Raw genomic sequence first — 24375 nt, 5'->3', positions numbered from 1 at the left:
TTGGATCACGTGTCGTCACCTCCTCCAATCCTTCTGGAACCTTTTGCGCAACCCCAGCAGCGAAATCGGGCCTTCAGGGGTTGTCCTCGGTAAAATTCGGTATCACTTAGGCTTGGCTTTGACAGTGGAGTTCTAGAAGAAACCTAGAAGAAGCGAATCCCAGCGAACCCAGCTATCTTCGACCAATGCAGCCATTAGTGTCCATAAAGCAGGAAGATCTACAAACCAAATCGCCCCCCAAGAAATGTGCAACGATCCACTCATCAACGATGCTCCGTGTCGGATGTGCCGGGACAAAATACGATGCGAATGTTGTACAAGCAAGCAGGCGCCGCGATGAGTCTACAGGCCCGACATGCATAATCTTGTACCTGCTGAGCTGCTGTGCAAGACGAAGACTTTGGCGAATTAAGCAATTAGAGATGCCTGGTATTAATTTGAGTCTTCTGATTTGAGCGACTCGAGACGGGGCCAATTTCTCCATTGTAGGAGAATTGCTGGTTCCAATTACATCGAGACATATGCCTTATTTGCTGTAATGAGTTTGTTGTAATGAGTTTGCTGTAACCAGTGTAAGGAGTAAAGATGGCATGCCCGTACTTATTGATAGGTTGCCCCCTTTCTCATCAAAGTTTACAAGGCGGATTCGAAACACAGCATCGCCAGTCAGCCACATGTACTGACTGAAGGACGGCCGTCTTCGTGCGTGCCTCTCCTCTGTGGATGGCCTGTGAATATCCAGCTCTAGGTTGGGCTAGCTTTCAATTTTCTCCATCTATTTATTTTTATCCTGCCTCTGGTGAAATTTCGATCCACCGCTCTCCATAATGCCTACCTCGAAACGGAAGGATGGCGGTCGAGACCTAGATAATGATAATGTCAACTTGTATGATTTGCTGAGGACGAAGAATGCCTAGGTGTCTATCTATCTACGATGTACGCGGAAAAAAAAACATCAATTTTCTTTCTTGCATCAATCGCATGTGATGTGTTGAAAATCCAAAGGCGAACCCGTAGTAGACCTCGTAAAGAGTTTTCCTGTTCCAAGCGGTGATGGCCTAACCTGACCGGATGTAGACAAGAAGCCAAAGACTTGTTTTTCATATTACGATATTAGCAGGCAATGGTAGTCCAAATGAATGCGAGTCAATGGAAATTATCTTCAACCCTGGGCTCGGCACGAGTCTATCCATTGAGGGTTTTCTCATTTCTTCGCAATATCCTTTTGATGAACGATCTCGAAATCAGCGGTGCAATTTCTCCATCCATCGCATCCACGTTTGTGTCGTATCTTGGCCCGTTGTATCGTTCGTTGTATATGGCAACTCGATCAGTAGTCCAACGTAAATTATCATCCGGCTTACATCATACGCGAAGTATATCGCACATTATACATCATACCGTCATCTTCTCATAACGATTACAGCCGGTGCACATCCGCCCTATCATATCACTCTTGCTTTTCCCGACTCCCGATTGCAGAATAGCGACAAAGCAGTACACATCTTCGTTTCGCTCGTGCTACTGCATTGGTCCTTTCCTCCTTCATCAAGCATCGAGTATTACCTTGCCAATTCCAGTCTAGACATTGCTTGTGATCTAGGGTCTCTTGGCCTCTTGCATTCAAGGTTCAACTATTAACCGGCAACCCGTCATCATTATTCTTGTTCCACCCACCCAACATCCACCATCCACCATCCAAAATCCTTCCTCCACTCAAAGTTTGACTTGCACTTTGACTTTTGCCTACTCCCAGTCTACCAACCCACCACCCATTGAAAATCCTCAAAGATCCGGCCTTGGTGTTTCTACTACCTCCGCTCCCAGTTCTTGTCCATTTGTCCATGCTGTTTGCGACGGGTACATAAATTTCTTGGTTGTACATGATCTAATCGAATCAACTAGAGAAGATTCGAGCAAAGAATCTTCAAATACTTCATTTTGCAAAAACAGCCAAAATTGCATACTGTACTTGCATACTGTACCCTACTTTGCACGATTAATTACTCACCTCGTTTGCAGTTTCTATCTTCTCTTTGCTGGATATCCAATCCGATGGTTGATCATTCATCGATTGGTGCAAAACTTATCATCTCGGCTTCTTATTCCGTTTAGTTTGCTCTCTTACTGTGTTGTATCCGCTTTTGACTCAAGAGAAACGCTCCGAAAGCCCCACCATCAAACCTCCAAATTCTCCTTTCAGAATCAACCTTCACACTTACAACCTGCCCCGACTTTCGTGAAGGCTCCGGAGGGCTATCCTCGACCATAGTGCAATTGCTCCAACATCCTATACCCCCCCATCACTCTCACTATGGCTGAACCTCAAGCACCATCGTCGTCTACTCAGGCCGCCCCGCTTGGTGAGTTTCTGCGCTTACTGCTGCTGTTGTTGACCCAATCACGACATCTTGTCAACATGCTTTGAGAAAAGAAGGCTAACAATGGCCAAGCAGGCTCTGCACCTTTCAAATTGAACGGCAAATCCTCTACTGAAGGTTCCCCACAAGTCCGGTTCGCCGCGGTCAACGAGCAGATAGCACCGGATGCAAGCTTCGCTGGTCTGGATCATAGCACGGCTGTGCAGAACATGTCAAATAAGGAGCAGGTAGATTTAGATCAGCTATCGAAATCACTTCAAGGAACTCATCTACAAGAACGTCGCATGAGCCAATTTGCATTCGAGCCTGTGTCTCTACCAGCTTCGAGAGTACGTCATTCCTATTTGCAACATTCTACATTTTCGAGGGCTCTGCCAGTGTAGGTTTATATTTCAGCTTGAAGTGTCAAACTGCAACAAAGCCAACATTTGGCAGAACTGCGGGCTAGATTTAGTAGACCCTATGCATTAAGAACCACAATTTGCTTTGCAAGGAATACGCATTATATGGCCCACAATAGCGCATATTGCTATTGTTCATAATTTTGACTCTGTTTCTTTTTTTAAGTCTTTTGCTATCCTACTAACTCATTGAATTGTAGATACCCTCAACCGAAGAGAATTCGCGAGAAGCTAGCCGATATAACACACACAGTTCTTCGAGTCGACCCTCCCCCCATCAAAGTCCTCGAACGTCATCCATGCATTCTCCACCCATAACCCCTGCTGCAACACGATCGAGAGATGCTCCGACCGAAGCAGCAAAGGGGGTTCCTGTCCAGAAAGTGGCTGCGGAGGGAGATCCGGCAGCTATGACACCTCAGATTTCACCACCTAGAACCTCACCCTCAACTACAAACGCTGATGCCTCTCGACCTGGATCATCTGGGCAAATAATGACTAGCCCTAATAGCAATTCGAACGAATCAGTTCGATCAAAACCACATCATACTTTTTCGATTGGTCCAACTGCAAACGACACCTCTGTTCCTGCATCTCGAGAACCTAGTCCCACCCGTTCTGCTACTCCCTCGGCCTACAGCAGACCTTTTACACCAGCCGGTGATATAGATGATCCTTACGCAGCATCTAGAAGAGTCCCGCAGCCCAAGAATGCCGAGGCTATCGAGTCAAGGTTCAGATTCGGCGCGGTAGGCGCAAAGAACCGACAATCTCCAAGCTCATCCACAACTAGCTTGCCTAGATCCTCCAGAAGTGCCGCAGACGGAAAGACACCAGCACAAGGCGTCGAGAAACGACACACTGGATTGTTCGGACATAAAAATCATTTATCAGGTGTCCACGATGATAGTACATCAACAATACACAAAACTCATGGTTCCATGTCAGAGCTCAAACGATTCTTGAAAATTGGTCAACACAAAGCCAAGCGTGCTGGTTCTCCAACACCATCAACTAAATCCGGTTCTTCAATAAACAAATCATCGCCATCTGGCAAGGGACAGCAGCTTCCATTTGGTGATGATCACGGGCTAACTTCGAAATATGGCAAGTTTGGAAAGGTTCTTGGAGCTGGAGCTGGAGGCTCCGTACGTCTCATGAAGCGAAGCAGTGATGGTAAAACGTTCGCCGTAAAGGAGTTTCGCGCCAGGCATTCATATGAATCAGAAAAGGAATACACGAAGAAAGTGACTGCCGAATTCTGTATAGGATCAACTCTACATCATGGTAACATTATTGAAACATTGGATATTGTGCAGGAGAAAGGAAAATGGTACGAGGTTATGGAATATGCACCTTACGATCTATTTGCCGTTGTCATGACTGGCAAAATGTCGAAAGAAGAGGTTACCTGCTCATTTCTCCAGATTTTGAGTGGTGTCACATACTTGCATAGTATGGGCCTAGCCCATCGAGATCTGAAACTTGATAACGTGGTGGTCAACCAATATGGTATCATGAAGATTATCGATTTTGGCAGTGCTAGCGTGTTCTTGTATCCCTTTGAAGGAGGTATCACGCTATCCAGTGGTACGTTACTTGAACTTCTTTACAAAATTATGCTAACATTCTTGTTGTAGGTATTGTTGGCTCCGATCCTTATCTCGCCCCAGAGGTGTATGACGAGAAGAGATATGACCCACAGCCAGCTGATATCTGGTCCCTTGCAATCATCTTCTGTTGCATGTCTTTACGTCGATTCCCATGGAAAATGCCTAGAATGACAGATAATTCCTTCAAATTATTTGCCTCTCCTCCATCACCAAGACCAGAACATCATAATGGAACAGTCACACCAACCACAAAGGAGTCGGATACCAAATCTTCTCATTCGAAAAACGGCCAAAACGGCCCTAACGGCTGCGGCTCTGATGTTGATATGCTCACCTTGATTAATTCTATTGAATCAAAGAAGCCTCCTGAGCCACCAAAGCCAGAAGTGATCAAAGGACCAGATAGATTACTTCGTCTCCTACCCAGAGAGAGTAGAGAGATTATCGGATTGATGTTGAAGCTGGATCCAAAGAAGAGAGCTACGATGGGACAGATACTGGACAACCCTTGGGTAAGAGATACAGTGATATGCCGCCAAGACTCAGATGGCAAACCTATATCAGCTCCAGGCCACACACATACTCTTGAGCCACCAACACCACCTCCTTCCTCGAAATAACGAATTTTACGTAGCCTTGGATGATTCTCGATTTGCATAGTCAGGCTTGGGATTAGGGGGCGTTTTGGGTGGGTTGGTTTACATAGGGTGATTGGTTCATATTGATAGCACTGATTCAAAGTGCAGTGCATAAAGCTCATTTTTAGATAGTAGAGGAATCGCAGTAGATTGTATATCCATAGGAGTGTTGGAGGTTTTATATTCTTTTGGAATCATTACTAGATACATACCTCGGGGTCGTTTTAGATAGGAATTTTGTCGAGTCCTTATGATATTAACGACTGTTTTTAATTAAAGCATAGCTATATATAATTCTTGATATAACGATTGCAGTTTCCTTGTTATTTGCTTATGTGAACAGTCCAAACGAGAATCAATGATAGATAGAATCCGGCTGCTCAAGTGACAATCCATTAATGACATCAATTCTCACTTATTCTTTCATAAAGATATCACCACCCACTCCCATCCCTCTGGCGTAACTCTTTTTCCCCTCCAATTGACGCATCCTCTACTCCGATTTCCTCCACGACCTTCATTAATATTTGTCTGTCTTCTTGTTCGTTGATCCGGAGTATGCGGGGCTTTTAAAGATAGCGTGTCAGTCAAGATTCGACAATTCGACTACTGGTCAAGTTTAGAAGCTCCAAAACATTCTTCATTCCCTCAATGGTTATCATTTGATGAGTTTTGCAAATTTCTGTAAAGGGTTCACTGCTGTGTATCTTTGGAGAAATGTATACTGTCATGTGACCGGGTGTCTTGATCAATGGCCGATGTTCGGTTAAAGAAGATTCGAGAAACCCGAGAGGTACAAATTATTTTTCTCCACACCCAGTCCTCCGAGCTTCAATTCTTTGATATTACTCCAAACAACTTTCTTCAAATTACTTTCTACACAAACTTTAAATACCCTCAAAATGGTGAGTGAGCCTTTCAATTTACTTGCGCCCTTGGAACTTCATAGTTCGGGGCGGCTTCAATCCTTATGAAAGCCTACAGAGCATTTTAGCTTTTCCTCTATATTTTACTTGCTAATGAACATTGATATTGCAGTCTACCGCCCTCAAGTCCATCAAATCCCTCGCCCCTCTCCTCGACCGTGTCTTGGTCCAGAGAATCAAGGCTGAGACCAAAACCGCCAGCGGTATCTTCCTTCCAGAATCCAGTGTCAAGGAGCTCAACGAGGCCAGAGTTTTGGCTGTTGGGCCAGGAGGTTTGGACAAGGATGGAAAGAGAGTTAGCTGTAGTGTGCAAGCTGGCGACAAAGTTTTGATTCCTCAGGTAAGCTTGATGAGTGTGTGGTAGATGAAGCAGGGGCCTGGAGGCGTTTGTTTGCTTGGGGCTTGCAGATAAGATGGATGGCTGCAGCATGGATCAAGAACGAGTGTTTCGGAAGTTGTGGAACATATGGATATTTGAGCTGCGCTGACTAGGAGTAGTACGGAGGATCGCCAGTTAAGGTTGGAGAAGATGAATACTCCTTGTTCAGAGACCATGAGTAAGTGCAATGTCTTCTGCGCATTCTCCTGCCTTGGAACATGTTACTGACATTAGCTACAGTATCCTTGCAAAAATTAACGAATAAATGCTTTCACGATATGACGAGTTGATGGAGGGTGTACCATAAATGTATTAAATCGAGCGTCGCGGGCAAAGAAAAAAAAGATATCAAGTAGAAAGGATGTTGGAAAAAAACATGTCGATGAACTGGCCTAATACTAAGGGGCTCAAGGGGACGAAGATTTTTGTGTATACCTTGACCTCCGCCGGTGGATTTCCGTGCATGAATTTAAATGAATCTCTTCTCTTCAAATATCAAAGTGGTTCGTTCGGGGTACAATTTTGATGGCAATCCAAGGGATTGTGTTTGCATCGGACATTTATTCGCAGGCATTGAAAGCTATGTCGTGCTTGTGTTAGAGGATGATTCCCGTATGATGGTTCCTTTTGATGCAATCTGCAATGAGTAGTGAGCGATAGGGCAGAGGAGGCCCCTGGTGGACATGCAAAAGGTGCATGGCAATTTATTGCGGCTGTAAAACTGCAGGTGTAAATTTTGGGCACTTGAACCGTTAGGTAAGTGATATATGGGTAATTGGCGTTTGTTTCTCGAGCCAAGGAAAGGGGCCGTTTTCTGAAACCAACCGAAAATGTTTTACCGCCCTGCTCAATTTCTCGAGGAAAACGGAGATCCAATGAATGATGCTGTCATACATGCAATAAATACTCCTCCAGCTGCGCCTTTGACCCTACTACTTCATCTCCAGATTGTTCCACGGGTCTTTTGGTGGGTTATAGGATTGATATGCATGGTGTAGATGATGTGGTTGATGCATTTCCTTTTTAGCATACCAGTAGTTTGGTCTGTCTCTGAATCGAAACACAAGAATAAACAAAAAGTAAATTCTTACATGCTTGTGTCACAAAGTACGGGTTCTTAATCATTGATAATCTACTGATCGTGAATGAATGGTTAAACCGTTGAAGTGAATAGGAGATTCGAATCCATCAACGAGAGGCTTTCCATATGGAAACAATAACAATATAAACGACTGTTGTTTCTGTACAATAGCACACCGAATCCTTCTTTTCCTTATTAGCCGGTACTTTTCGAATCATCACGATTCTGTTTTCTTTTCATTCACAGCACACCCCAACACACTCTTTTGATTCTTTAGACAAGAATCTTCTGCTTTGCGATTGTTTGTCTACTTCTTCTCACATACGTACTACCAAAAAGCATCGGTACAAATTCGAAAGCTGTTTACACATTTTCCTCCAGAGATTTATCTTTCGAGGAAAAATGAATCTATCTCTTTTCACACTCGCCCTGGTGGCATGTTACTCTTCTCAGCTGGCAGCTGCCCACACGGTCTTCACGACACTTTTTGTAAACGATGTATCGCAGGGCGATGGAACTTGTGTGCGCATGCCCTCGGATCCTAGCACGGCTACATTTCCCATCAACGATTTGGATAGTGATTCGATGGCGTGTGGTGAGTTCTCTTCTTCTCGGTTGAGATGTAGGGAAGTGTGCTGATGACGAGCATAGGATTTAATGGGACGCGGGGAGTCGAGCGTGTCTGCGCGGTTAATCAGACGGCTAAATTGAGCTTCTTGTTTCGAGAGTATGCGGATGCGTCTCAGCAGGGTGCTATCGATCCGAATCATAAGGGCCCTTGCGCGGTGTATATGAAGCGTGTGGCTTCGGCTATTAATGATACGGCGGTGGGGTCTGGTAGGTGATTTTGCTTTTGTTTGTTTGGATTTCTGGAGTTCTGGAAGGTGGAAAGTTCGGTTTTGCTTAACTAGGTGTCTTTTTGTTTGTGCTTCTCAGTACAACTAACTTTGTCTATAGGCTGGTTCAAAATCTGGGACGAGGGTTACGATAACAGTACACAGAAATGGTGCACCGAGAAGCTGATCCAAAACAATGGCTACCTCTCCATCAACATCCCCAGCGATCTAGCAGGAGGGTATTACCTCGCCCGGCCCGAACTTCTCGCTCTCCATCAAGCGGATAAAAATCCTCCAAACCCTCAATTCTACACCGGCTGTGCACAAATCTATCTCGATTCCGCCGAAACCGCCATCCCGAAAGATACAGTGAACATACCCGGCTACGTCAACATCCACTCCCCATCCGTCCTCTACAACATCTGGAATCCCCCACCGACACCCTACACCATGGCAGGTCCCGCGCCCTACCAACCCGGCATCTCCAGCATCTCCAACACCACCGGTAGCAAGGCTGCGAAATTCTCAGCCTACACTGCGCAGCAGAACGAAGGCCTTCTGCCGCAAGATGCAGCGATCACGAATGCTAATTGGTGGGGCGTCGAAGTCGCTTCTTATACTACTGAAGCTGGGTGCTGGGACGCTAGCTCCGATTGCTGGAATCAGACGACCGTGTGTTATGATTGTGCGCCGCCGACGGGGGATAAGGGGTGTAGGGAGTGGGAGGCGCATTGTACGGCGATCCAGAAGGGTTGCGAGGGAGGGAGTTTTACGGGACCGCCTGTGATTGTTAAGACGGAGGGGGCGATGACGATGGCGATGACGGCGACGATTGCGCCGGCGGCGGAACAGACTGGGGGTGTGTATGCGGCGAGTTCGACGGTGGTGAGTGTGGGGAGTTTGGGGGTGAGTGAGGATGGAAAGTGTGGGGATGGAAATGGGCAGACGTGTAAGGGGAGTTTGTTGGGGGAGTGTTGTAGTCAGGTGGGGTATTGTGGGAGTAGCGAGAGTTATTGTGGGGTGGGGTGTCAGGGGAATTTTGGAGTTTGTGGATGAGTTGAGTTGGGGTGGGTGGGTTGGAAAGGGGGGGGAAAGAGGATGTGGCAGGAGATGAGATGAGATGATCTTGGAGAGTTGAGGAAATTGGGAACACCGTAGTGGGTGGATTATGAAATGGGAGGATCGGGGGAGGGAGGGAACAGGGAATGATATTGCGACGAATTTCTCATGATATTTACATTTCGATTCCGATTTGGTTCGAGTTCACTGACACACGACGACGCAACTCGAAAGACAGAAAGGAGAGGAGAGGATAGGATACGATAGACTGAGCAGGACTCGACACTCCTTCCTCAACGACGACGAAGATCAAGATCAAGATGAAGCACATTCCATTCTTCCATTCTGTACATATTTGTCTATACCTTCCATAGATCCCAGATGCTAGATCCTAGAGCAGAAATATGAAATCCGAAGATTAAAACCGAAAAAGAAAAAGAAAAAGAAACCGAAAAGGAAAAGGAAAAGGAAAACACGCGAGACAATAATACCTATGCAAGATACTCATACTCACTTACACATACAAATCAACATTCATATTCACATTCATCATATTTGCGATACTCGATTTCCAACCATCAGAACACCAATTACACTAATAATTCGAAGAGCGATCACGCATACAGACAGCTATATCTATCTACCAGATAATCACAACAGACGGACGCCATATTGAAATAAATATACGTAACCACCACTTGTTTATTATCATTACTTACCTTACCATAAGAATTGATATTGGAGGTCGCCAGCCTATAACTTCTCTACCTCCCCAAATCCCTCCAAGAAAAAGAAAATGCCCTCAAAACAGAACATCCCCTTACTTCTTCAAACTGAAGAACAACCTCCAAAGCGAATCTCATCCCATCCCATCCCATCTCATCTCATCTCATATCACTTCTGCAACTTCGAATTATCTCAGATTCGCAACTTCTAGCACAAATTGATACGCCGATAAATCTTATATACCAGAAATTATGTGAACACAAACATGTGAGTATTGTGCTGTGCAGCTTTTCACATTACTGTATCAAATGGTGCGCTTTGGAGCTTCGCTGTGCGGAAAATATCAAATTGTGCTCTACGCATACATAATCAGAGTATAAGATGAAGTGCTTTGCTACGAAAGCACTTGATTACCAATATACCTTCAATCTTTCACCGTGCAGGCCACGCTGTGCTATGCAATAAAGAACCATATGATGTCAGAACCTCCGCTAAAATCTACAATCTACAAAGGAAAATTTCTTCACAAAGCCCTTCAATGTATCTTATATTCTTATTAACCATCCTATGACAAATGAAATCTAACATCCTCTATTCTTTCTCATCCATCACAATAAACTTGACATCTATCAAGCGGCTTCCGCCATGATTTGTTCGCCCTCATCCAACATCTCAGTAATCTTGCCTAGATTCTGAATCATGCTACGACCCTGTCCCACCAACAACAATTTCTCCGCGTTAGCCGGTAGACCCAAATAAGTTGGAGGTTCACGCTCGGGTAATTTCTTAACCCATTCTGTGAAATCTTTCATTGTAGTTCCGCTTGGTACGACTAAGTTTCCGGTCTCGGATTCATCACCTGCAGCGCCTTCGACCAATTTATGACCGATATCATAGGCGGCTGGAGTCATGAAAGAGTGGACAAGTTGTGTGAGACGGGCGAAGTCTCCTTCATCGTCAATTTTACCACCGTAGGTCTCCACGATAAGTGTGCGAAGCATATCCCAAGGGAGGTTTTGTGGGGCCACGTTAGATCGTCCTGCAGCTACTGTTTCCACCCAGGTATCGATGATATACGCAGAGCATTCATACTATAGAAGGTTAGTATATTCAAAGGAGATTGGGCGTGGCAAACTTACATCACTATCGTTGAACTCCCAGAACCCTTTCCATCCAAGACTAGGAGCATATCTCAAACGCTCTTGAACGACAGCGTGCAAGAAAGACAAGAGAAGATACAATCTTGTTCTTTCTACAGGAGTCTTTGTACCTCTGGTAGAAAGTGATGTCATGGAATCCTTCATGTTGGCTCTGACACCCGCTGGTTGCTCGTACATCAACACCCTGGATGCTCGCAACAAATTGACAGGAATTTTAGGGCTAGATTCCATTGACAAGAACAATCTAAAGTTTGCATGGGGTTTGAGTGAATCCATGCGTTTCTCCAGACTCTGTAGCCAGGTTGGTGCCAAATGAACGTTCTTGACAAGGACCCATGATCCATTGGCAGCTGCATTACTGATGGCCTTATCAGCGGTTGCTAACCCTTCATTAGAACCCATAGCAATGTTGGTACACGCGGCTCGTGATTGTTCCACGAGGTTCTCGACTTTGTAACTTGCATCGAACCCAGGGCTTGAGCAAAGCGCAATAGGACGGCTTGCAGATACTTGCTCGACAATTTGCTTTAGGTCCTCAGTGATGTCAAGAAGGCCAGAGCCAAACACTGCAGTAACAAATCGCTCAGCGGCAGGAACAAATCGATCAAGACGGAAAAGCTTGATAAGCAACAAGGATATAAGCTCTTGATCTCTCTTTTCAACATTATCATCCCAGACTTGAGGAACGAAGTTTTCTGCCAGTTCCTCGGATAAGAAACGATCCCAAGCTTCAGAAGACACACCCTCAAGTTTACCCTTGAAAGCAGGAAGTTTAATTGCATTACCCATGACTTCATCCTTCATGTCACCATCTGTAGACAAATCAGTGCCCACCACAGTTTCATCTAGAATGACGTCAATAAGACTCTTGTCCATCTTGTATGGAGCTGCTTGGGCGAGAAGCATTGCTAAGGTAATCTTGTCTTTTTGGAGTAGTCCAAGGGATGTACGCTGGTAGGCGGTGACGAACAAGTCTTCAACGATAATATCCCGACGCCTATCGTGGTTTGTCTCCGATTCTAGTCGCTTGTTACCCTTTAGCACAGAGTGGAAAATGTCGAGGAAGTACTGTAGAGAGAATTGATAGAAATGATTGAGGTAGTGTAATTGTTCAAGAACGGCGAAAATGGCGCTGCAAGAGCGTGCGATGATATTGTATTGGAGCGTAATCTCATCGACTTCAGCCATTACACCTTCAGTGTTGCCCATCTTCACAGAGATTTCTGCAGCTTCCTTCTTCAAAGTCTCAAGAGTTTCAATGACGTTGTCATCATCAAGAATATTGCCACGTGATTCGTTCAGGGCTTGCAGCAAGCGCTTCTCGAGCTGCCTGAGGTGAACTTTGAATTCGCCTTGTAACTTGATGAGATTAGAGCGTCTCTCGTCCACATCAGGTCGTTCGGATTTGAGAACGTCATTGAGTGACTGTGTTTGCAAACTACTCTGTGTGACTGTGAAATTAACAAATGTTGTGCGACTGCAAATGTCCGGTGCGAATGTTGCAGATGGATCTCTGGTGGAAAGGTAAATCTTGAATGCGGGCGAGAAATCGATTTCTTGCTTTCCAAGCTGGATGAGAACACGCCCACCAGTCTTTTGGTACTCTTTGTTGAGAACGTGGTTAAGAATTGGGTCCAGGTATTCGGCATCTTGGATAAGAATAGGATTTCCAAAACGAAGGGAGCTTTCGAGCTGTTTAGTGAAAGAATCATCCAAGAAACTGGTGACGGTAAGCTTTCTGTCCTTGCTTTGCTTTTGTAGGAACTCTGTAGCGCGACCAGAAGGATCAATAATCAGTGGATATCTATTGAATCGTTTCAATATGATAGCGTTTTCGGTGCAAAGATCATCCACTGGTAGTGTGTCTTGTTGCCATCCAAGTCGCTCATCGGCACTTGAGAGATATTCAGTGACTGGGTTATGTTGCTTGTAATTGACTCCGGACAAATGGAGTTGATGTAACCAGTCTTCCATCATATTCTTTCGGTATTGCTGGTCATAGAGACCACTGTATGCAAGGAAAGCAGCAGCAACAAGGACGTCACCCACAAGTGTGCTGATTTGTGTCTCAAACGACTTGCTTCCCTCTTCCCAGCGCGTTCGTTCGGAAGAAAGACTGTCAAGCAATCGAACACTACGATCAACTTTGAACTGAACCTTTGACATCTCAGACTTGATGGCCTGTGTTTCACTGATCAGAGCTGCGTATTCTGTCTTGTAAGTTGCAATACTTTGTTCCAATGTGTTGATAGTGTTCTCAATGGTTTGGGCCTCAGCTTTGGTTTGTAGAGCTTGTTCCTCGAGCAACCCAACCTCTTCTCTAAGTGGTCCGACACGATCGAGAATTTCAGAGTAGTTAACTTGAGCCTGAACCCATTGAACAAGCGGTCCACAAGCTTTACTGGCACGGTTAACTTTTTCGTAAGTGAAGTCATCGTTTGAAAGAAACTCATTGCGCATCTTTACGCGCAGATTCTTTGTCATCTGCCTCTCGTTGTCATAATTGACAATGCTAGCAATAAAGTCATCTTTTCTGATGATACCCTGTACTGTCTTCCAACTCTCAATCTTATGGCCAAGGAGAGTACAGACTGAGTCCAGAGCAAGCTTCACACCCTGGGGTGGATTACCCATGGAACGAACTTCAGTCAGATGTTGTCGCTTAATGTTGCTAACACTCTTTTGAGCTTCGATAACAGCAGGTTCCGCGTTAGCCAAATCGTTGAGTACAACCTCACGACGTTCCGCAACTTCCTTTTCTTGTATTTCCAGAGCAGCTTGAATTTCGAGTGAAGTCGTCTTACGTTGCTCCGCCTCTCTTTGGTCCGCTACCATGCGCTGCAGTTTCTCGTTGGCTTCTGCATCTTTACGTTCCAATTGACCTTTCTTGTCTGCCAAGCTAACTCTAAGATCGCGTACTTTATCGACAGTATCTCTGAGCTTTTCCAAACCGACATTAAGATGTCTTTGCTGCTCCTCGAGGTCATCTCGTTTCTCCGTGTACAGTTTGACGTATTGAGCCACGAAGTCCAAGAAGTGTCTAGGTGTGAGGAATGTTACCTTGCCTTGTTGCTTGAATAATTTAACATTGAATCGGTGTAGTGAGTAATGGATGTACACCATTGAATTGATTATTGTCTCTCTATGGTTTGCTGGCAAGCTAAGATCTCGATATGCAACTGGAATGCTGTCTGGTGCTGTAAAGTTTGGTCGATCAAGATCAACAGATTGAGTCAGCTCTGTGCCTACTTGGAATAATGCTTGATCAGACCAGTCTCCAAACCAATTCAGTACGCAACGATTGAAGAGAGCAGGACTAGTCGCAGCTTTGGAAGACAAGCCATCTTCAGGAGGGTTCATGGTGAAGACAACGTGCAGATTCTTCACAATTTGTCCGGTAAACCATTTGTAGAGCTCTTCTTGGGAATCCAGTAGAAGTCCTTGACGCTGGGCACCTTCTTTGCAGGCTGTCATCAACGACGCGAATTCATCGCCTTCGAAAAGACCTGGAACTTCAGCATTTGCCAGCAGGGTGTTCATTCTTTCCAAGAAACCAGAGTCGAGGACATTCGATTCGTCCATAATGAAACATATTTTCTCTCCCTTACAGCCGCATCGACGTAGTACATCACGTAGATCGTCATCGAAGTCTTCAGCGGAATATTTACCATGAACCTTGATTTGGAAGACTCTGAGACCATTCATCCAAGCAACGAATCGAGACAGCGTTGTCTTACCACTTCCACTGACTCCAATAAGAATCAAGTGACCTTGTGGTTGTCTGAAAACACGATCAATACGAAGTACGTGCTCCAGAACATCGTTGAACAGAATAAGTGGGACATCAACCTCTTCTTCACAGAAGGTCTTCAAACGCGCCTTGACAAACTCTCTCAATTGCTCTCTGTCGACTGGAACGTAGTTCTTTGAGAGCCAGTTGGAGAATAGAATCGGCCCTCCGAGGGCTTTATCTTCATCGATAGTGGGGAAAAAGTCAGTTGCAATGCGATGGACAGCATCGTCGGTCCATTTACGTTCATCTTCAGCCACGAGACGGTCTTGAAATAATCTCAGGGCCTCGTGAGCCCATATTCTGACCAGACCTTCAATACTAAGTGTCTCAAGTGGTCGTATGGCTTCGTAAATGCCGCGAACCCAACGGGTAAGCTCACGAGGACTGTACACATAATGAGGTTGGATCTTAGGAGTAAAGCGTTGCTGTGATTCGGTGTAAAATCGGACCATAGCTTTTGTCAATGCTTCAGAGTATCCTCTCAAAGCGGGAATAATCTTGAGAACAGCGTTATTGAAAGTGCCGTAGATCTGTTGAAGGGAAAGTTCTCCTGGGTAATCAACCATGATGAGTGGTGCGTGTCGCAAGAAACGATCTCCCATGGGTGTTCTGCCAGCATCTGTTGGAGGATTACAAGCACCTACAAACTGAATGCGATCAAGTGTAACCCAAGTCTTATCTGATGTGCGCCAGAATCCGTTTTGCTCCACTAGCTGACGCAAGAAAGATATGGCTCTCTGCGTACCATACTTATCTGGGGCGGGCAAGTTGATTTCGTCGCAGAAAAGGACAAGCCAGCGACCAATTTGAGTAGGTGAGAGCATGACTCCATTTACAGTTTTCTTGTACTCACAGTATTGCTCAAACGTCTTGATTAACAAATCCGGAGTAGTTGCACTAGAGAAATTGAGTCCAACGACCTCCATATTAGGAAGCTTACGTAGAGCACTGAAGAGAGTCATGGTTTTTCCGGAACCAGGAGGACCGCACAAAAGTAGGGGCTTGTGTTCTGCTAGCCAGGAGTATAAGACATCCTCGTGACGCACCGTATCGAGAGTAGGAATAACCACATCAGTTTGTGTGATGGAGTGCGTATTGACTTCAATAGTGGGTACTTGATTTTGCCACGAAGACCATTCAGCTTGGGGTAGAGTCACATCAAAATCGATGAGAGAAGAGTTGTCACCCAGTATTGGATTCCCAAATGTAGCCAACCCGGCGAGGCAATCTCCGAAGCTCTTACGATCTCCTAATGGACAATCACCAGTCAAAGACCAAACAAGTGCGAGTAGAAGCTTTTTGGCGATAAAAGATTCGATTTGATCTGGGTCAAGTGGGAAGTCAACATGTTGAGAATTATACTCGATAATGTCTCGTACGGCCTTGTTCAAAAGCGAGAAAAGTGTGTTGAGAACGCGAGATATAGTGTAATCCATGATGTGGTTGAATCCTTCGGCGCGTTCCAAAGCATTAATGATAAAATCTTCCGTTGTGAGGAAGGTTTGAAGAAGGTCCGCCACGTGAGATTGAATCTCCAGCGCTTGGGCGGCACTTTGTCCTGTTGCAACGGCATCTTCATCCAAATCCTCGAACGCCTCTGACCTCAGTTTTTCTAGGTAATTGGAAACCATCATGTTGGGTGTAACAGTGTCCTCGCTAAACCAGACCATACCGCATCGACTTACAGTTGCAAGAGTAGCGTACTTCAAAGTTTCGACTTCGAACATGATTCTGACGTTTCCGGGAAGATTGAGACGTTCACCATTAGGTAGGGTGAGCAGTTTGTTATCATCCAAAACACTGTTCAAATTCTCAACCCATTCAGGATCTACATCACCATCAAAAACGATCCAGTGTCTCTTTGACTCCTCACCACGCAAATTATCCACAATCTTGCGGAGGATGCTTGTAAATAGACCATCGGTCCATTCACGAGTAGTTGAATCCAGGTTACCGTAGAGAGCTTCCTTCGACATGACTTTTGAGTCTATGATATGGCACACCCCTTCGACTCCTTCAACTTGCTGCAAAGCTTGTAAGAGGACCTTCCAGGCCACCGACTTTCCAGAACCAGAATTTCCGACCATCATCACACCATGATGGATGCCTTGAATTTGGTAGAGCTGAAGAATTTTAGTCATCCAGGTATCATTCACTACCAAATGCTTCTCTTTCGCAAGGCTCTTGATAGCATTCTGAAGGTCGTCTAAGCTAGCGGGAACGTATTCAACGCCGGGGAATGACTCTGCTTCGATGGTTCTCATGATTTCCACGTCGCTCTTGATTAATTTAGGAGCAATTGTCTCTCGAAGACTCTGTACAATAATTTGTGGTTCTACCTCCTCTTCAGGCCCGAGGTTACCATCGGAATTTGTTAGACGAGCACGTTTGAGCCCACCAGAACTGACAAGAACACTCTTCAAGGCACGCAACCCAAAGTCATAATGAGCTTGCTTGGAAAGTCGTGCAGCACAGCTATCGAAAAATGGCACAGTCTGCTTAGAAAGCTGTTTCGCTTGATTGAATCCTTGTGAGTATAACATGACTTCCGCGATAAGCTCTTTGTCAGGCTTGGACATAGCAACACTTCGGAACAATTTCTTCAAATTATCTGGCAAGTTTGATCGACCAGCATAACCTGGATTCATTGTGATGAAAAGGCCGGTATTGGCATTCACGTGCAGTTGTCTGCCAACTAATTCAATTTGTGCCTTCTCATCCTCCGCGCCTTGTTTCAGACCTAGTTGGATGTTTTGAACTTGCTGGGAAACCGCAGATAATATACGCTCCTCAAGTCGATTGAACTCGTCAAAACAACCCCAAGCACCAACTTGACAAAGACCTAGGAAAATACGCCCCATAGCCTGAAAGTCGAAAGTGTCATCACAACAGAACACTAGGGTGAAACGACCTAACTGAACACCCAGAGCTTTCACGGACTCGGTCTTTCCTGTACCTGCTGGACCGTAAGGTGAGCCACCCAGGCGTTGGCAAAGAGCTTGCGTGAGTGTCAGGAAACATCGATCTGTCAAAGGTGTTCTGACAAGGCGTTCTGCTACACCCAAATACTCGAAACCATAGTTGAGCTTCGCGTTTGCCATTTTTATGTACAGGCGTTGCAGGAAATCGCCTTCTGGCTTGTACACATACCTCATTTGCAGAAGCCACATATAATGATTAGGCGTGCTTGCGTTGAGGTTACGGAGCTTTTCAATGACGTCTCGTTGGTGGACACACTCAGTGATGAGGTGCTCGCATCGCTTTCTCTGAATTGGGTCTAGGTCACCTAGAACGGTGGCTGCAAGAAGGCGAAGTACTTTGACCTCCTGGTCGAATAACTTTTGCAGATCAGCGCCTTCGTTTTCAAGCGCTTTTTCTACACAAGAGGTCCAAACAGCCTGCGTACCCAATACAACGATTTGACTAGGGAATGCAGAAATGTATTGATTTAGTGCTTCTTGGTCTACATCATCCGCAGTGAAAATTGCCTCGTACTGTTCAACAGCCTCTGCAAGCAATTCGGCGAGCGTTGACTTCATACTGTTTTCAAGCAAGGTTAACCAGTCGTTGATCTTTGGAGTCTTGATCAAGTTTATCTCCTTCTTGAGTCTGACCTCCTCGCCCTCTTTTGAGGTGAATCCTGAAATGACTTGCTCTTCATCCATAATTAGGCCAGATAAGCCGGCAAACATCTTCTTGAAGTGCTTAGCAATGCGTAATGTATCGTTGCTGTTACCGATGATTTCAAGCAGATCCTCATCACCAACGAAGTAAAATCTTGGAAATGACACACGCTCTCTTTCGAGGTACTCGCCAAGAGCCTTCTGGATCTTGTTCAAAAGCTCTGCAAGACGTTCTAATGATTTCTGAACGCCAGATATGTTGAGTACATCTAATACAAACGGCTGCTTGTAGACTTTTTTCATTACCGCGAAGAATTCAGAGTTGATGTTCTGGAATCTTGATGACTCAATTGGTAGGAGATGTTTGATATCTGCATTTCCGGTGAAAACTCCCTCAAGGTAAACCCATTGGCGTTGGACATCAATCCATACATCAAAAAGTACGTGTACGCGGTTGAGTTTATCTTCCCATGACGCAGCTTCTTCCTCGAATTCCTTGTAATAAGGAGAATGCTTCATTGCCTGTAAGGAGTTCAGATTTTCACTGCATTTTGCAAACAAGTCATCCCAACCACGAATAAGGCGGCACTTGTTCTGATAATTCACAAGATCTAGTGAGTAATTGGACCAATCTTCCCGAACCTGCCTCAAGAACTCTTCCAAGGCCATTTCACCTTGGGCTTGTGCAATAATATCTCTTATAATCTTCTCGGTGGAGACAAGATTTAGATCCCAAACTTCTCCTAGAGTCATTGATATTGGCGAATAGCGTTTCCCGGGTTTCAAGTTTTTAAAGATTTTGTTCCAGTGGCGGTCCCTGACAGCCTCGGATTTTAAATCTGTGACCACAGGATTAACTTTTAGAAACTGTCTAAGAACATTTTGAATATGCTCAAATGCAGCATATTGTCTCATTCGACTTGGCATTTCCTTGGTCATCTTAATGAGACCATCAATTGCGGATCGTAATTTTCGGGGCTGAACGCTTGTCCACAACATATCGCGGAGGTCATTAAGGCTTTTCCATATGGTCGACAAAGCAGCCCATACAGACTTGAAGTCCTGGACCTCTTCTAGAATAGCCACAAGTGCTGTATCTGCAGTTGCTGGAAGATCCAAAGCCTCTTTGGCGCGAGCAACCATTTCCGACTCCTCATGCAATTTTGTGATGCGACTTTCGAATGAAGTGAGTGTTGCAGATGCCACATCTGGAGCAATAGTACCAGATACAGGCTTTTCCTCATTCCATTGGATAGTGATCTCTGCGATTTTCTCTCCAACTACCCTGTCCTCCGCAGTAATCTTGGCACGTAACGCGTCGGTCTGATCTTCCACGATTTTAGCTTTTCGAGCTAGGATTTCATTGAGAGCAGTCCATTCAGAATCGATTTGTTCCACTCCTAGCCAATCCGTGGGGAATTGATATCTTTGTCTAACAAGTGTAGTTTGTCCTTGCCTGAAAATTTCTACCTCTGGGCCCCAAGCCTTAACTCTCCGCTTGCAGGTCTGTACGATGGTGATAAATTGCACAGCTTGCGCCGTAGATGATGCTTCTAAGGATTGTACTTCAAGATCACGTCGTGCTTTTTCAATTTCAGCATAGACTTCACGAACACGGTTTCCGAGACGGCTTCCAAATTTGATCAAGATCTCATGTTGCCACTGGTCATATTTGGCATTGACCTTTGTCTGCACCTGATCATAGTCAATGGTAAGATGGCCGAACGATCGACTCACTTCAGTTGTGTCGAAAGTGGAGCGAGTTTTCCTGATCTCTTGCAAAAGCTGGAGCCACTTTGAGAGTTGTTCACCCAAGGTTTCATACACAAGATCAGATTGAAGATCCCATAGTGATTGAAACTGTAGCCATTTGTCAACGTAGAGGCTAACCTCGTGCAGTTTTGCTTCAACGCATTTGTAAGCTCTCAGAAGTTCATCTGCACAATCTCGCGGGAGTTCCGTGAATAGCTCCTCTGGATCATTAGTTGTTCCCAAGGTCATGACATAACGAGAAGCCTTGACCTTACGAAGGTGGCAGACGACCCCAAGCCACTCATGTAGTTGGGAAAACCAGCTAGCTCTGGCATATTCCAAAGGCGGGTCCAAGTAGATAACTTGGTTGCGCATGGAGATCTCGTGTACTAGGCGCTTCATGGATGGTTTGTTCTCAGGTGGAGACTCAGTCAAGATACTGAAGTGTTTTCTGCGGCTATCGTCGTTAACGCCATCGGATCGTTCATTTTCGAAAGTATCAATCCAGACTTCGATTGCATGTTGTAGACGCCTCAGAAGAGTGACCTTGATACGGTCGTTCATTTCTCTAACCCAATAAGGCAAGTTGACATAGTTCTCGAGGTTCAATTGATCAACAGCCATCTGAATCGTTTCCAGACGGGCCTGGAATGCAGTTACTTCGTAAGGACACTTATCTAGCTCGGCCAATGTTTTCTGGATCGTCGCATTGATAGAAGAAAGAGTTTCCGTCTTGCTTTGTAATAAGGCAACTGAGGCAGCGATTTCCCGAACGAACTGCACATGTTTGCTCTCGGTTCGATTGGCGATGGCAGGTTCAATTGAACCCTTTGTATACGTGGGTTTGATGTGGATATCGTATGAGTGCACGAATGACTCCCATTTCAAAGAAACTCCACGAGCAATCAAGGCCTGAACTTCGTTCTGGTAACCGCTTAGAAGTATTTGAACATCGGCCATTTCGGCTATCTGACGACTGGTTTGGGTGAATGTCCGAACGGTTTCCATGAGACTCACAGCATAGGGATACACACGCTTTGCATCTTTAGATGTGTTGTTGATTTGATGAGGAACGGGGTAATTCAACCATTGTAAGTTTCTTGTCTCTTTAAAGAGCGCGATAACTTGATGGTCAAAGTTGACGGCCAATTCCAAGGCATTGTTTGCTGCACGGATTTTATTTATGTTAAAAAGCCTGCCAGAAATGGTAACATGCTTTCGTTGCACATCATGAAGCCATGCCTCAAAGATTGGTCGAGTATCCAGCTTATTGCGAAAAAGATTACTATCACTGAGAAGCTTCTGTCCCTCGGCATGAAGCGCCCATTCGGTTCCAAGTACGTCTTCAACTTTCTTCATATATCCATTGAGTTGTTTCTCAATTTGGCGAGCCCAAATGATCGCTCCCGAAACGGGAGGCAGATCTCTAAGCTGTGCCATTGCATGAGCTTCGGAATGGCCATATTGCTGCTTGAATCGCTCGTGTAGGGAGGATATATCATGTTTCACGTTGTCAATAAGTTGCGTCTGATATTCTGTAATAGCTCCACGGATTTTTGGTCGGACAAATAGAGCATTGAACTTAGAAAATACTCGAAACATCTCACTTGCTGTCTTGGCGGTGGCTAATCGATCTCGCAATCGGGCAATAATTGAGTTCTCGACACGCGATGTTCGCTCATTGTAAGTACTCTCTGCTTGAATCCACAATTGCGTTCCCTCGGGAGAAACATCGAGCATATCTATGTTGCTCAATGCAGCCCAAGCTTGTTTGATTTCTTCGACAGCGTCCACGTCGCCCATCTCTTCAACTAAAACAACTCCATTTGCTCCACCTTCTGGAACGTCATCACCAACCTTGGGTGCTAAAACGTTGATAATTGTTCGCTGTAGTTGCTCGTGGTTATCTCTAAAGGTGCTCACATATTTCAGACGTGCTTGCAGCTCTGCATGCTTTCCAATGATTTTTATGGGCATGAACTTCTCGTTTCTTCGACGCGTGACTTCTCGGGCAACGTTGGTGAACTCCTTTAGATTGTCATCCCAAATGGCCCAAATTGAATCTGCCACGGACATCAACTTTCTGAAATCTCGATACTCCAAATGCATCAAGGAGCGACCGTGAAGTAGGATGTGGAGTCGATTGTCAAGATCTGCAGAAATTGCTTCAACCAGTGGCAAAGCACGTCGAACAGGGTATGGACAAATGCGTAATTTCTTGTTCAAGTGCCCAAAAATAAGACCCAGTGCATCACCAACCTTCTGCAACGAAGTTGCTGAAAGCAATTCATCAAGAGGGAAGTCTCGCATAAGTTGATTGTACTTCTGTACTTTGTCAGTCGACTCCTTCAACCCAGTATCGGATGTGAAACTGAGAGTGGCCTGGAAACGTTTCGCGTGTCTTAATATCTCAAGAGTAAGCATTACTCCATCGCTGGATAGTTGTGCACCAATATTTTCGAGTGTGGACTCCATAGCGAGCCAAAACTGAATTTCCTGTGATGCAGTACCGCTTGTTGGATCCCGCGACAATTTTGTAATAGCTTGTATTGACTTAATCCATCCGTTCACTAAAGACTGCAGGGTGTTGAGGAAAGCACTGTCTTGCATCAATCTTTCCGGAATTGAATCCACTGTCGCCTTGCGTTTACGAGCGGCTGCTTCATCAAGTGCATGCTGCACCATTGGATGGAGTTGAAGTATCAAATCGGGAATCTCAACATTCTCCTGAAGATGTCGCAAAGCCAACTCCAACTCTGCTAGCTTCTTTTTTGTGATAGAAACTCCGCTCTTGGCCTCATGATCTGATCTACCTCGACCCCCAGTCGTTGCTAGTTGTTGTTTTGTATATGCATCGAAGTATGGCGCCAGCGCTAGATGCACAAATGAATGCAAAACAGAAGCTCCCGCCTGGCCGTTTGTGCTTTCATTCGGTAATGCTGCGCCAGGTAAATTAATAAGTTGTATTTGAGAAGATATGGGTATCAGAGGATCTATAGGTTGCGGTCCTTTCATAAAAGCGACAGATCCGGTTGTCGAAGAAGAGGAGGATATGTCGGAAGCCAAACTATAGTTGTACAAAATGGGACCTGAACTCCAGTTAACAAACATTCATCAGAACCAAACGGATGAGGCTCTTACTTGAGTCATCTGGGGAATCCCCTTCCTCTCTTGGAACTGCATCTTTCTGTACGTATATTACAGATTGCTGAGATTCAGATGCAAATCGGGTGCAGCGCTGAGCTGTATCAGAGTATTGGGCTTCGGAAAGAAGACTGCCAGTATGTTCAAGGTCATGTCGTGTTGCTCCTAGAGTGACCTCAAGAACAGATGCAAGAAAGTCAACAAGTACCATGGGTTCTATCGAAGGAAATGTGCTCGTTCCGACCCCGTTTGCTCCATTTCCGGAGGGACTTGCGGTGGAGTCAAGCAAGCTCATGGCTGTTGAGTTGGTAATTTATAGGGTTGTGTTCATCACCAGTGTATTTTATTTTTCTATGTCATAAAGTGATCTTAGTATGATAGAGGATTTACAATATATTGTAAGGGGGTGAATTCGTTGATTTTGGTGGTAGGAAAGTGGGTGGTAGGGTGGTAGAACCAAAATATCGATGCTGTATTTAATTACATTGATTTTGTTGTCGCGACCGCGATTTCAACCCCTGTCCCTCTAATCATCCCGCTCGCTAGTGTCTAGTGTCATGCAATAATTCTTGACCTTTCTTTCGCTCTCTCCTATTAATACAACTCCCGCTTCTAGAATAAAGCAGACGTTTCATGGCCGATACCGAATTAGCCAGGTAGAGGTAGTCAGTCTTTGATGCCTCTTATCACAGCGGAGAAAGTACACCCGTGGAGTTTACCACACTTCCAAAAAGGGAACGGCATGATATCATTTCTACATAGGAGACAGAAAGTACACTACTCACATCGCATTTCCACGATGGATCGAGCACACATTGAGGGTTGAACATGTGGTGGAAGTGTGATCTTATAATACAAGCATT

General features: G+C 45.1%; 4 protein-coding genes across 5 annotated transcripts; 3 read left to right on the top strand and 1 right to left on the bottom strand.

The window, feature by feature from the left end:
- Nucleotides 1–1531: 1531 nt before the first annotated feature.
- Nucleotides 1532–5347, top strand: BCIN_12g03940 (hypothetical protein). Of its 2 annotated transcripts, XM_024696412.1 has the most exons (5): nt 1532–1968; nt 2023–2363; nt 2457–2710; nt 2983–4372; nt 4423–5347. In XM_024696412.1, exons 2-5 carry the CDS (start codon nt 2315–2317, stop codon nt 5013–5015), a joined length of 2286 nt encoding a protein of 761 aa, XP_024552220.1. In that variant the 5' UTR covers nt 1532–1968; nt 2023–2314; the 3' UTR covers nt 5016–5347. The 2 variants fall into 2 exon arrangements, with proteins under 2 accessions (XP_024552220.1, XP_001552211.1); XM_001552161.2 differs by having other exon boundaries at nt 1532–2363.
- Nucleotides 5348–5861: 514 nt separating this feature from the next.
- On the top strand, nt 5862–6857 carry Bchsp10. The gene is made up of 4 exons (XM_001552162.2): nt 5862–5938; nt 6072–6299; nt 6458–6516; nt 6579–6857. Exons 1-4 carry the CDS (start codon nt 5936–5938, stop codon nt 6601–6603), a joined length of 315 nt encoding a protein of 104 aa, XP_001552212.1. The 5' UTR covers nt 5862–5935; the 3' UTR covers nt 6604–6857.
- A 618-nt stretch (nt 6858–7475) lies between these two features.
- BCIN_12g03920 (hypothetical protein) lies at nt 7476–9812 on the top strand. The gene is made up of 3 exons (XM_024696411.1): nt 7476–8014; nt 8071–8256; nt 8377–9812. Exons 1-3 carry the CDS (start codon nt 7822–7824, stop codon nt 9309–9311), a joined length of 1314 nt encoding a protein of 437 aa, XP_024552219.1. The 5' UTR covers nt 7476–7821; the 3' UTR covers nt 9312–9812.
- Nucleotides 9813–10359: 547 nt separating this feature from the next.
- Bcdyn1 lies at nt 10360–23978 on the bottom strand. The gene is made up of 3 exons (XM_001552165.2): nt 23510–23978; nt 11180–23457; nt 10360–11131 (listed from the first exon to the last, which is right to left on the bottom strand). Exons 1-3 carry the CDS (start codon nt 23805–23807, stop codon nt 10670–10672), a joined length of 13038 nt encoding a protein of 4345 aa, XP_001552215.2. The 5' UTR covers nt 23808–23978; the 3' UTR covers nt 10360–10669.
- Between the last annotated feature and the right edge of the window lie 397 nt (nt 23979–24375).

Source organism: Botrytis cinerea, chromosome 12 (genome assembly GCF_000143535.2).
Source record: "Botrytis cinerea B05.10 chromosome 12, complete sequence".
Lineage (NCBI taxonomy): Eukaryota > Fungi > Ascomycota > Leotiomycetes > Helotiales > Sclerotiniaceae > Botrytis > Botrytis cinerea.
Note: the sequence above shows the minus strand (reverse complement) of the source record. Positions and strands in the feature narration are given on the sequence as shown.